Source organism: Bos javanicus, chromosome 5, assembly GCF_032452875.1.
Source record: "Bos javanicus breed banteng chromosome 5, ARS-OSU_banteng_1.0, whole genome shotgun sequence".
In the NCBI taxonomy this organism is placed as follows: domain Eukaryota; kingdom Metazoa; phylum Chordata; class Mammalia; order Artiodactyla; family Bovidae; genus Bos; species Bos javanicus.
The window spans coordinates 58,878,575-58,892,838 of NC_083872.1; the positions used below are offsets into that span (position 1 = coordinate 58,878,575).

At 34.4% G+C, this 14,264-nt stretch overlaps 1 protein-coding gene and 1 pseudogene across 1 annotated transcript; one reads left to right on the top strand and one right to left on the bottom strand.

Moving 5' to 3' along the window:
- Positions 1-1,214: 1,214 nt before the first annotated feature.
- On the bottom strand, positions 1,215-2,132 carry LOC133248696 (olfactory receptor 6C2-like; annotated as a pseudogene).
- Positions 2,133-9,741: 7,609 nt separating this feature from the next.
- Positions 9,742-10,680, top strand: LOC133248873 (olfactory receptor 6C1-like). Its single transcript, XM_061419157.1, has one exon. The coding sequence runs from the start codon at positions 9,742-9,744 to the stop codon at positions 10,678-10,680; it is 939 nt and encodes a 312-aa protein (XP_061275141.1).
- Positions 10,681-14,264: the final 3,584 nt, after the last annotated feature.

Sequence of the window (14,264 nt, forward strand, 5' to 3'; positions counted from 1 at the left end):
AATCGAAATCATAACAAGTTTATCTAGTGATTTACCATGGTTAGTTTTAAAGTAATCTGGTCCTTTTATCTCCTTAAACATGCATTTTATTTGCCTTCTTAAATGTTTTATGGAGACTGATAGATTGGTCTTCCACAACTTGAATTAATTTTTAAAATTCTGGCTTGCTAAAACTTTGTTCATTAGCACTATATCTTCACGTATTTTTTTTTGTTGTGGTGTTGCTATAGTACATCTGTGAAGTTATTCTAATTTGCAATTAGAATAGCTAAGTATTCTAATCTAAATTTTATAATGAGCAGTAAAAAGTTATTTTTGTTTCATTTGTTTTTTTAATAATGAATAATTTATGTTTGAAGAATTATTTGATTTCTTCTTAGGGTAGCTCTTATATGATTTCTATGAATTCTATGAAGTGTCTCTATCTCACTGCATACTTTGAATTCACTACTACATTTTTTATATATAGTATTAGTAGCTTTATACATATATATATATATATATATATATAAAATTTGGGCTGTAAAGTCTTTCTCAGATAGAAAGAGAAACATAATAATGGTCTCCATGTCTTCATTTGTAGCTCATAACTCAAGAAGAGACAGAAAAATTTCTTAGAGAAAATTGCTGTCTTTTTACATGGGAGGCCAATGTTTTCCTCTTAAATCACAATTTTGAAGTCTTGACTTTATGCTGCTCTGTCACTGTAAGTATTTTCACCATTTGGATTCTGACTCTTCAACTCCCGCCACCAAATGGGCTTTTAAACTCCAGCCTCTAATTCATAATCCAATAGCTTGTCCTTTCCATCGTTCATTTTTTCCTTTCCTGGGTCATAAATGGGGTTTTCCTTTCATGGGTCATAAATGGGATTATTTATCTTCCTTTGTGATTATTTTGTGCCTTTGATGCATTATAATTGTTCACATTTTAACCTTCTCTTTTACCAATATTAAAAAAATTTTTTGAGAGATATTATTCAACACATTTTTGTTTTTACTGTGTTATCCTAGGACATTAGAAATGTTACAACTATCTTTCTCAGTGGTTCATTGTACTTTTACATCATGCCCTCATTCATTCTATTCAATATCTTATCACACAATTTCAGTTCTCACTGGAATTTTTGTAGAATTTTATCCATATTTGAGTACAGTAGTCAGTGGTACTGATTTAATAAATAAATCACTTTATTTATTGACTGCTCTTTTATTTTACTTCTTTAATAATGATGCAATTCATTTGATCAAGTCATTGAAGGATTTTTTCACTTGCTTATTTCTCAGTGCATAAATAAATGGATTTAACATAGGTGAAATGGAAGACATGAGTAGTGAAACCACTCTATTAATAGGCACTTCTTCCTTGGCTCTAGGATTCATATAGATGAAAATGCATGTGCCATATGTGGTGGAAACCACAATCATGTGAGAAGAACAGGTGGAAGAAGTCTTTCTTCTTTGCTGGGCTGAAGGGAATCCTAAAATTGTCTTCACAGTATAAGTATAGGATAAAACTACATATTTAAGAGTCAAAATGAGGGTCAGCACCGCACAGATTAAAACAATTTGTTCCATGAACCATGTGTCTAAACAGAATATCTACAGGAGGGGAGAAGGACTGCAGAGAAAATGATCAATGACATTGGAATCATGGAATTTCAGATTTAGCCCCAGACTAAGTGGGGAGGTTATGACCAACAGTCCAACCAACCAAGAGGAAAAAACAAGTCTCTGGCAGACTTTGCTGCTCATGATGGTCACTTAATGCAGGGGTTTGCAGATGGCCACATAGCAGTCATAAGACATGGTAGCCAGGAGAAAAAAAATCTATTATTGCAAAGAGGTCAGTAAAAACACTTGGCTGGCACAGGCATTGTAGATAATGACATTGTCACCAGTTGTGATGATATATAAATATCTGGGAATACAGGAAGTTGTTAATGAGATCTCTAGGAAGTAGAAATTTTGTTAAAAAAAATTTTTGTGGGGATCCACAAAGATGAATGTGATGATGGTCAGATTCCCAGTGACACTCAGCATGTATGTGAGAGATAGAAAGATAAAAATCAGAACCTTCAGTGGAGGGTCATCTGTCAATCCCAGCAGAATAAAGGTTGCTATGGTAGTTTTTCATCATTGATGACTTTTTTCCAAACAGTATTCACAGTTATTCAGAGATTATTGTGTAGAACATATTGTCTGTATAAATAGTAATTTAATCAGCTCTATCTTCATTACAATTTCATCAGATCAGATCAGATCAGATCAGTCGCTCAGTCGTGTCCGACTCTTTGCGACCCCATGAATCGCAGCATGCCAGGCCTCCCTGTCCATCACCAACTCCCAGAGTTCACTCAGACTCACATCCATCGAGTTGGTGATGCCATCCAGCCATCTAATCCTCTGTTGTCCCCTTCTCCTCCTGCCCCCAGTCCCTCCCAGCATCAGAGTCTTTTCCAATGAGTCAACTCTTCGAATCAGGTGGCCAAAGTACTGGAGTTTCAGCTTTAGCATCATTCCTTCCAAAGAAATCCCAGGGCTGATCTCCTTCAGAATGGACTGGTTGGATCTCCTTGCAGTCAATTTCATATTATATTTTAAATCATAAAATGCATATGATTGGCTTACCTGGTGTCTCAGTGGTAAAAATATCCACCTACCAATGCATGAGATACAAGAGACAGGGGTTTAATGCCTGAGTGGGGAAGATCCCCTATAGAAGGAAATGGCAGCACCCTCCAAGATTCTTGCCTGGGAAATCCCATGGACTGAGAAACCTGGTGGACTACAATCCATGGGATTACAAAAGAGTCGGACGGAACTTTGCTACTAAAAAACAATGACAATATGCATATGATTGAATACATTGCTAAAGTAGTGTAATTTCATGAGTAGGAAAATGTCATTTGACTCCCCTAAATTTTCCATATTCAGAGTTAAGTGAAAGAAACAACACATCATTAAAGTGTGCATTTGGTTAACAATTCCATTCTTGTCAAAATGCTAAAACATGAATGCTCAGTCTCTTCAGTTGTGTCCAACTCTTTGCGACCCTAGGGACTTTTGCCCACCAGACTTCTCTGCCCATGGGATTCTCCAGGCAAGAATACTGGAGTGGGTTGCTAGGCCCTCCTCCAGGGGATCTTCCTGACCCAGGGATCGAACTTGCCCCTCCTGAGTCTTCTGCATTGTAGGGGTATTCTTTACCCACTGAACCACCTGGGAAGCCCCAAAAATACTAGCACATGATTTGCAGTTTGGACTCCCTCTAGAGTCTTGACCAGAATGTGGAATCTCCGAGTTTTTTCGCTTTTTTTGTTCATTCTTCTTTCCTGCTGTGGATAAATGTGTTTTCTTCCATGAACAATAGTATCATTGTGCAAACTGTTGTGCAGCATACAGGATTTTAAACACAATTTTATTATATTTTTAAAAGAAGTGCTTTGATAAAGGAACTTTAAAATTACACATGTGATTTTTCTGTATTATCTGTTTGTTTTGATTGCTTGGACATATTTAAATCCTCTTCATTTCTGATTACATACCTCTCCCTTTTTTCTCCACAATTGCTACAATTTTATATAACATTCTTCAGCTAATAAACACATGTTTCTGCTTCTACTAATGGAGTTTTTCTGACTTAATATATTGGCTTGAACACCAAGCATATCTACATCTGTACTGAACCTACTACCAAACCATTCATGTTGGTTTCAGTGTGACTAAATCACAGGTCATGATCATCCACATGGTTTGTCACTTTCATCACCCTTTCTGTGTACTCACAGATTCCGTTTATTAACCACCCAATTTGTGCATGGTTTTATTGTAAGTACTTATATACTCTGTCCTATATTCAGAAACTTAACTGAGTAGATCTAATAATGGATTTTCAGTTGAAGTAAAACGTCCTCTGAAAAGTTTTGTGCAATTCTGCTAGGTGTCTGATCCTATATACCTACTTCTGTGTTCCCACAAACAGCAAAACTTGCCACTATGTTAGTACTTAGCTAGAGAATATGTTTGCTGAGATCATAACTTCCTCACCCTTATAGCAACAACAACTAATGTAGTCTTACATGTATTGTCAATGCCTAAGACTATTTTCTTAATAAATTTATGTGTCTATATTTAACAAGCACAACAACAAAACAACAAAAGTGTTTCTTCATATTTGGGCTAAAATTCTGATACTGAATATTTTTATTCAATTTTTTGTATAACAGTTTATAGCCAGACATTTTCTGGTTATTTTGCTTTTCCTTTTTAAAGAAGAGCTATTAAAAAAAAATAATTTAGATGTAGTGTGATATTTGCAACTGTGGCAAAAGCTATATGGTCCATCGCCTCTAACCCTGGTTTTTCAAATAAGTAATTGTATTTTCATTGATTCTGTGTTTCTATGCTCAGTTATCTAGAAATGCAATGTTAATTCCAGAAATCAAGCGTTTTATTGATGCTGAGTTTATACTAAAAGCCACTGCATCGTTACTTTTTCAGGCATCCCGACAATTACTGAAGTGGGGTAATTGATCATTTTCAATTTAGAATAAGTGTCTCAAAGATTGTAATACTACATCAATGAGTGAAAAAAAATTCCCTTTGAAATCATAGTTTATGTGTCTGTGAAGAGTTTCTCTTCATTGTTTTTAAATTGCATTTTATTCATACTGAGATAGGAGAAGAGCTGTATCAGATGGTTTCTCCAATTCGTAACATTAAATCCATGTGTTGGCAGCCACCAGTATGGGGATGAAGTGCTGACCTAGGCTCATAGTTTTGAAAACTAGGACCCTCCCAGAGAATTTGGGTTGTATACAACATATATATTAGATTTAATTCAGAAGTAGTAGGGAATGATTATTGCCATCTATCTACTTCTTGTCATCCTTTTTTTTTTTTCTTAATCTCTCAGGTTACATATGTATCACTATGTAACCTTATTCAATGTGGTATGGACATTACTCAATGTTCAAAAACTGTATTTTTTCTTACAAAATGCTGCATAGTCTTATAAGACATACTTAATAGACTTATAGAATGAATTTACCATCCCAGATGGAAATGATGTCAGTGGGAGGGATTGACTGGGATTTTAGGATTGACATATACACACTGATTATTTAAAATGAATAATCAAGAAAGGCAGACTGTAAAAAAAAATAATAAAAAAAAGATAATTCCATAAACTAATTGACGTTGACATACAATATACATTTTGGTTCATTTATCTTTCAATAAATATTCGAAAGGAGGGATTTCCAATGAGTGGTGTTACTGCAACTAATCTTTTAGAGTGATGAAGGAAAAAGTACACAGACACACCACACACAGGTACATATATCTTCCAACTGGAGATTGATGGTATAGCTGATGCTCTTTCTGCATATATACTATATTTGGATTTTCATTTATATATCCACCTATTTCTATTAAGACATTTAATACATATATTTGAAGAATTTGTAAAATACAGAAATTATAGCTAATAGGTCTTAGGTTAATGCATGCACATGAATTTCCTTTTTCTCTGAGAAAATTACAAATGAAATTAAACAAAGAGAAATATTACTAATGGTTCAAAACATCACACTTATTTTTATGTTAGTCAATCATAACTTCCTTAAGTTGATTAAAATAGTAATTCCTAAAGGCATTTAATTGAAAATGGAAAGTTTGATGAAGATTTTCATAGAAACTTCTGCTTTATTATTTCTCATTTTTAAATTCACTTATGCATTTGATGGTCCAAAATGTCTTGACAATAATTCTGTATGAAGCTTGAGAAGAACGTAGATTTTCCTGTTACTGGATGAAGTACTGTATAGGTGTGAGTTTTAACTGGTTGGTTGATGACCTTCTTGAGTTCCTTTATGTCCTTACTGATTTTCTACCTGCTGGATATGTTTCTTTCTGATAGATAGGTATTGATGTCTCCGACTGTTATAGTGCATTCATCTATCTTTTAGTCATTCTGTTAATTTATGCATGACATATTTTATCCGTTGTTAAGAATTAAGAATAGTCATTAGGAATTTTTAGGTCTTCTTGGAGAATTGCCCCTTTTCAAAGTTATTTTATGGAGACATTTTATTATATGAGAAAAGAAAGTATAATATTTAGATATGAGATACATTCCCAGTATTTCAGCAAACAAGAAGTAAAAAAGCCTATTCTTCAGAGGAATCCTGCCTTAGAAAATTCAAGAAATATTTTCCAAAATTTTTCAGGTTTAGATATTTTCATATAGAGAAAATGCAAAATATTCCATTACTTCTATCCTATCTCTCATACTTTTCTAGCAGTTTGGACATAGTCTTCCAAGTTTTCTGTCTCAATAGTGGTACAAATGTTGATAGCATATTTATAATCCTTGGAACATTTTCTTCTTGGCCCTTGTTGGCACATTTGAGTCATTAGAGTATTTCCCAAGAGCCTTGCCCATGTGGTGGATTAAACAACATGCGGCTCATGCAGGTTAAAATCCACATAAAAATCCTAACCAGAAAGGACCACAGTAACTCCATATCTTGATTCTCTTCACTATTTTTGCTCCCATGGCTACAATGGAAGATGTATTAAAAATACTATCTAGAGAAATAAGATAACTCCAATGTGTTGAGAAAGAACGACTCTTAGAAGTACTGGATTGCTTAACCTAAAACTGAAATGGTTGCCAGTAAATTTTTAATAATTGAAACCGGCTCATGTGATGCATTTGTATGACAAGAAGAAGTAAGTTTGCAATGTTAAAGGCATATAAAGCATTCTTTTGATTAGTGTTGATTCAGTCATTCTTGGCTTAACCTATCATCCAGTTGAGTAGAATATTTTGGGGTTGCATTTCTTTCAGTATATGTCCAGGATTATGAAAAGTGAACATGTTTACACTCCCTGTTTGTCCTACTAATTTAGTTCTTTATTAGTTTTCAGAAAACTACTTTCTGAATTTGGTCCCCCTAGTTGAATATAGATTTAATAAGTAGCACATGCTTCAGTTTCAGAAAAAAGAGCTTAGAGTTCCAATTTGTGCATTTACTAGTAGTATTATCTTCATTATGTTACTTAAAGTTTCATGCTCAGTTTCTTCAAAAGTAACATAAGAATCGCAATGAGTCAATGAGATATATGCATAAATCAGCATTGTCTCTCAAATGAGTTTCCTTGAAATGAATATTCTTGTTTCCAAGCGGGACCCTTTTCCTCAAATATGATAACTGATTTCACTTTTAGGAAATAATAAAGAGCAATATTTTCTATGTTGAGTACATGCTTTAAAAGCTTTGTATAGTTGAATTTTACTTATAACGTAAATTAGCCCTCACAATTATTCCCTGAAATATTATCCCCATCTTTCCAGTGGAGAAACAAAAAACAAAGCTAAAACTCAGAAAAAGCTGTATTTTTCATATATTTCTCTTGAAATGCAAACCTCAAATAATCTCACATGTTATATATTAAGTCCTGATGCCATATTATTATAAGTTCTTTTCTTTTTTGAGTTAAAATTATCTTCAAATATAGATACTAGTTAACAAACTGAGTCAATCAGGGAAGAATTAGAGCATCTCTATGAAAACCTATAGATTTTGAGAGTAATTTAGGTGATTACAGTTTTCCTTCATTGTTCCTATTCATGCTGGTTGGTGCTTTGATCTGATTGACTTGATCTGACTCCCTTTTTCCATTAAGAAAAAAGCAAGGACATTTTTTCCCTCCAAAGGACTCAGAGAAACAGAATTCTGAACTAACTGTAGTACTATTTGAAGGCAGTCTTAAAGCAATAATCTGAAAATAATCTAAATTAATTCTTCTTATGGGTTTTTGTTTTTACTGCAGTCAGGATGAAGTTCTTACATGATCTTAGATGTCAGCAAGCACAGTCAAGAGTGAAGTGGATCATTCCAGAAATAGTTCAGGTTGTTTTAAACTCAAAATTTACCCAAGATATCAAATTACCACCAATATTCTGTTCTCTTCTATGACAAAATAACCTAGCATATAAACATACCACAGAAAATGATCGTCAAGTAAGAGGGAAAGATAGAGAATTGGAACACTGTTTAGCAATGCTGAGGGTGAAAATTGCCTTGAGGATATATGTTTATAGAAGTTGATTTTCACATTCAGTGAGCTACAAGACTGATTTGACAATGAGATATTCATTTAAAAAAATGAATTTTTAAAATTCATTTTAAAAAAGAACAAAAGGATTGAAAGGAATATGAAGCTTGTTATCCTAAATTCCACAGGCCTAGGGGAAAAACTCTATTTACTGAGAGAACTCTTAGCTTCCTTTTAAAATGAAGGTATGTTATCATTACCGTTATATAGGAAGACAAAACTAATGGCATTTCCTTACTACTTCTTGGATTACTCCAAAGTACTAGCAAAATAGACCTTCTATTAAGGAATATTAATGTAGATAAAAGGAAAAATCTAAAAGTATAACATGCAGTAGAATGATAAACACACACACCCACACACACACACATTTAAAGTGACAGAGAGGGAGAGAGAAAAATAGCATCATTTACATAGGAAACATTTTGAACAAAAAAAATCTTTTCAGGAAGATGGGTTTTTTTATGCTTTATTTTAGATTTTTCACACAGTTTGGTCTTCTTAGCCCATGACACAGATCCAGTCTACTAAACATGTACTCTGCCTTCTCTGAACTCTGGACTCTCTACAGTGGCCTCAAACATTTCAGCACTAAAGACAGTTTACATGGGAGAAAATTATTCCATGGACTGAGGGCAAGGGTGTGGTTTCAGGATGATTCAAGTGCATTACATGTATTGTGTACTTCATCTCTTTTATTATCGCATCAACTCTACCTTGGATCATCAGACATTAGATCTCAGAGGTTGGAGATCACTGCTTTAATATCTGAGGAAGTCATGACGATGCATCCATTAGATGTGGCTTCAGATAAGGAGTAGGAGCTTGGGAGGTAAATGTGAGTCAGAGTGAAATCTTAGAAATTGTTTCCATTGTTGAAGATTTAAGTCCAATGACTTTCATTTGGGAGACAGATCCAGCTAAGTGATCTTTTTCCTGACATTTTTGAATTTTCTATATGTTAACTAGCAAATAACAATAAAAAACTAGGTGAAAGATTAAGAAATAATATACTTTACAATATTGTATTGGTTTTGCCTGTATTGTACAATATTTTAAAGTAAAAAAAAAGACGGAAAAAATAATACAATTACAAAAAAATAAATGAGTATACAAAGGAAAGAGGGAAAATAAATAATAAAAAATGAAAAGAAAAAAAAAGAAATAATATAATTTTACCAGGTTTGAATAAAAGACAAGATTCTCAATGGGAAAGAAAACTTTTAGGGAAGGATTTTTAAAAAGTCAACAGGTAGCATTTCTTTTCTACTATTTCAAACACTTTGAAAAGCCTAGGTTAAAATTCCTGCTCTTCTCATTTAGGGGGTGTGATTTGGATAAAATTTTTAGAAGTATTTTTAGCATAGTTCCAATCAGTAAAATGGAGATTTTAAAAGAACCATTCTATGGAAAACACACACAGTGGCATATAGTAAGAAATTCTTTTAAAGGGAGTTCTCTATTTGCATTAAGTTGTTTCAAAGATCTCCCAAGTTAAATCAGTATGGCATAACACATTCAGAAATAAATTCCAGTGTAGTCCATGTATAATTCTCTTTTCTTTAAGTTCTTCGGTTTTGGTTTTCTCTTGAAAGTTACTCAGAAGAAGAAGAAAATGAAAAACTACACGGAAATAACAGATTTTATCCTCCTGGGATTGTCAGATGACCCACAACTTCAGGTTGTGATCTGTGTCTTTCTACTCATCACCTACATGCTCAGCATCACTGGGAACCTGACCATTATCATCCTGACGCTGCTGGATGTCCACCTCCAGACCCCCATGTATTTCTTCCTCAGAAGTTTCTCCATATTGGAAGTTTCATTCACAACTGTCACTATACCCAGGTTTCTGGCCACCATTATTACAGGAGATAAAACCATTTCTTATAATGACTGTATGGCTCAGTTATTTTTTTTCATTCTCTTGGGAGTCACTGAGTTTTATCTTCTGGCTGCCATGTCCTATGACTGCTACATTGCTATCTGCAAACCGCTGCATTACATGACCATCATGAATCATAGAGTGTGCACACTGCTTGTCTTGGCTTCTTGGCTGGCTTCATTCTTAATCACATTTCCATTACTCATGTTCTCCCTACAGCTTGATTATTGCAAGTCCAATGCTATCGACCATTACACCTGTGATTTTTCCCCCCTTTTACAACTTTCTTGTTCAGACACCAAATTCCTAGAGATAATGGTGTTTTCTTGTGCTGTGTTTACTCTGATGTTTACTTTGGCATTAATAATTCTGTCCTACACATATATCATCAGAACAATTTTGAGGATCCCTTCTACCACTCAGAGGACAAAGGCCTTTTCCACGTGTTCTTCCCACATGATTGTCATCTCCATCTCTTATGGCAGCTGCATTTTCATGTACATGAATCCATCAGCAAAGGACAGGGTCTCTTTGAGTAAGGGAGTAGCTGTGCTAAATACCTCAGTTGCCCCCATGCTAAACCCATTTATCTATACCTTGAGGAATCAGCAAGTCAAGCGAGCCTTCATAGACATGGCAAGGAAGAATGTACTTTTCTCAAGGAAATGAAAAAATAAAAGTCCTATTTCATAAATTGGAGGCATAATTAAATGCAATTAAATAAAACTCAGAACTTTTCAAAATCTATTAATTTTCACATTGTCTCCATAGAGCTATTTTTTCATTACTCATACTTTCATTGACAGCAATGTCACAAGCATATTGTATACATTTTTTTTCTATTCAAATTCCCATCCTTCTCTCATGCACTTCCCTTCCTTTGGGCTCAGCTTTTCATTCTGTACTTTCCAGTTGGTACTAGGGGTAAAGAATCCACCTGCTAATGCAGGATACACAAGAGACACAGGTTGAATCCCTGGGTGCATAAGATCCTCTACAGTAGGAAATGGCACACTCCAGTATTCTTGCCTGGAAAAGTCTATAAACAGGGGATCCTGATGGGCTATGGTCCATGATGTCACAAAGATCTGGCATGACTGTGCAATTGCATGCATGTGTTCCACTCAGTAACTATGAAACTGTCATTTCCTTCTTTGAAACTTTTAAAATTCCATTTCTTCCACAATATTTCTTAGGAAATTAAATTCAGACAGAAAGAGGCAGAGCAAGAATATTCAAGAGAGACCTGTGTTTCATGATTTCATTCTTTCTAGAAATTCAGGAAATGATAAATCATGTTAAACACTATTTTTAATTTACTATATAAGACCATGAGCATAACATGACCATCTTATTAGAGTATTACACATATTATTCTCTCCATACTATGGCTTACTCAGTAATTACAGGAAAAATAACACAACTAAAAAAGTAATGGAATTATAGTTTCTTGAGAAATCAAAAACTTTTCTCATTATGCAACTTAAAATCTCTCTGCCATATAATTTATCAATTTGAGAACAATTATAAATATATACTTTCAAGAAAACTGTGAAATTGTCCCTCTGGGGGAACTGTTTAATTAACACATATAACAATGATTTATAGTAAAAGACTGAAGAATTAAATATTATTGGAAACCATATATGACTGCATTTGCAATAGTCAGTTGTATATTTAATGCTTGATGTCAAGCTGTTTTTGGTAAATAATCAATAGCTGACAGTTTTTACAACTTTCTCATATTAGTAGTTATTTTGAGTTAATATTGTACACACATAATGCATTCAATTACCTAATTAAATGGCAAACAATTAATAGGGATAAAATGCTAAATGGCAAACTTTTACTGTGTATGAATTTGAGATTTTCTTTTGTTAAAAATTTGTATTTTCACTCTGTTTTAAGCATTATAATGTAGCAATGTATTTAAAATGTATTGATTAGAAATTAAAAGATGATTATGCAAGATCTTGCAACTCTGGCACTAAAGTTGTTTTTTTTTTTTTTTTTACTTTTCCATGAAGTCAAAATTTCAAATAATATTGAATTTTATGCAAACTCATCTTGCATTTTCTAATCATTTTTCTAGATAGTCTGTAATTGTAATTCATTGAGTTAAACTCTTCTTGATATGCATGTATTATACTCAGTTGAGAGACTTAGATCCATACTATGCTGAAAAACAAAGAAGACAACTTTAAAAAATACTGAAGTTTTCCAGTTTGGAGGGAGTCATGAAGTTACTATTTCCTACCTTTTTATTGAAACAATAATTTCTATAGTTAACTGGAAATATTTGAAAATACTGAGGTTTAGAATTGATTGATAATGTGGGTTTTGATACCTGAGTGAAATTCCAGATGTTCAAGCTGGTTTTAGAAAAGTCAGAGGAACCAGAGATCAAATCGCCAACATCCGCTGGACCATGGAAAAAGCAAGAGAGTTCTAAAAAAACATCTATTTCTGCTTTATTGACTATGCCAAAGCCTTTGACTGTGTGGATCACAATAAACTGTGGAAAATTCTGAAAGAGATCAGAATACCAGCCCACCTGATCAGCCTTTTGAGAAATCTATATGCAGGTCAGGAAGCAACAGTTAGAACTGGACATGGAAAAACAGACTGGTTCTAAATAGGAAAAGGAGTATGTCAAGGCTGTATATTGTCACCCTGCTTATTTAACTTCTATGCAGAGTACATCATGAGAAACGCTGGGCTGGAAGAAGCACAAGCTGGAATCAAGATTGCCGGGAGAAATATAAATAACCTCAGATATGCAGATGACACCATCCTTATGGCAGAAAGTGAAGAGGAACTAAAAAGCCTCTTGATGAAAGTGAAAGAAGAGAGTGAAAAAGTTGGCTTAGATCTCAGCATTCAGAAAACGAAGATCATGGCATCTGGTCCCATCACTTCATGGGAAATAGATGGGGAAACAGTGGAAACGGTGTCAGACTTTGTTTTTGGGGGCTCCAAAATCACTGCAGATGGTGACTGCAGCCATGAAATTAAAAGACGCTTAGTCCTTGGAAGAAAAGTTATGACCAACCTACATAGCATATTGAAAAGCAGAGACATTACTTTGCCAACAAAGTTCCGTCTAGTCAAGGCTATGGTTTTTCAGTGGTCATGTATGGATGTGAGAGTTGGACTGTGAAGAAGGCTGAGTGCCGAAGAATTGATGCTTTTGAGCTGCGGTGATGGAGAAGACTCTTGAGAGTCCCTTGGACTGCATGGAAATCCAACCAGTCCATTCTGAAAGAGATCAGCCCTGGGATTTCGTGGAAGGACTGATGCTAAAGCTGAAACTCCAGTACTTTGGCCACCCCGTGCAAAGTGTTGACTCATTGGAAAAGACTCTGATGCTGGGAGGAATTGGGGGCAGGAGGAGAAGGGGACGACAGAGGATGAGATGGCTGGATGGCATCACTGTTTGATGGATGGGAGTCTGAGTGAACTTCGGGGGTTGGTGATGGACAGGGAGGCCTGGCGTGCTGTGATTCATGGGGTCGCAAAGAGTCGGACATGACTGAGTGACTGAATTGAACTGACCGATATGCATATTAAAAGTTTACTTATCTTACCTGAATTTTGAGATTGATTTTCACAAGTTTACCAGGAATAAACAAACAAAAAAAAAACCAAAATAAAAATCTGAAATATTTCTTACAGCCCAGGATTTTTGAAAATGTTACTCTATCTGTACTGCTTTGTCATGCCTCATTTTACCATACTTGTATATATTATTCCTTCACTGTTTATTCTCTCTGCTGATGTATTTGTTTATTCTTATACCAATGCCACATTATTGGCATGCCTTCATTAATCTTGATGATTTCTCAAATATTTTTCTATTTTATTAATTTCCACCTTAGTTTTTTCAAATACCCTCCACTTGTTTGAGTTTACAGTGCTCTACTTTTAATGGGATTTTTATATTTAATGTTTTATAGTTTTATTGAGATACAGTTGATATGCCACACTGGATGGCAAGTTTATGACATTCAGTATAATGACTTACATACATTGCAAAATGATTACTACATAAGTATAGTGAACATCCATCTCATATAGATACAAAACATGTTTTTTCCTTTTTGATGAAAACTCTTAGGACTACTCTCTTAACAACTTTGAAATATACCTTACAGCAGTGTTAGCATCATGTTCTTCATTTGCCTCTGTCCTCCCTTTTCTGGTAACCACAAATATAATCTCTTTCTCTATGAGGTTGACTTCTGTGTTTTATT

Coding starts and splice junctions, on each gene's coding strand:
- LOC133248873 (XM_061419157.1), top strand. CDS start 9,742: ATGAAAAACTACACGGAAATAACAGATTTTATCCTCCTGGGATTGTCA.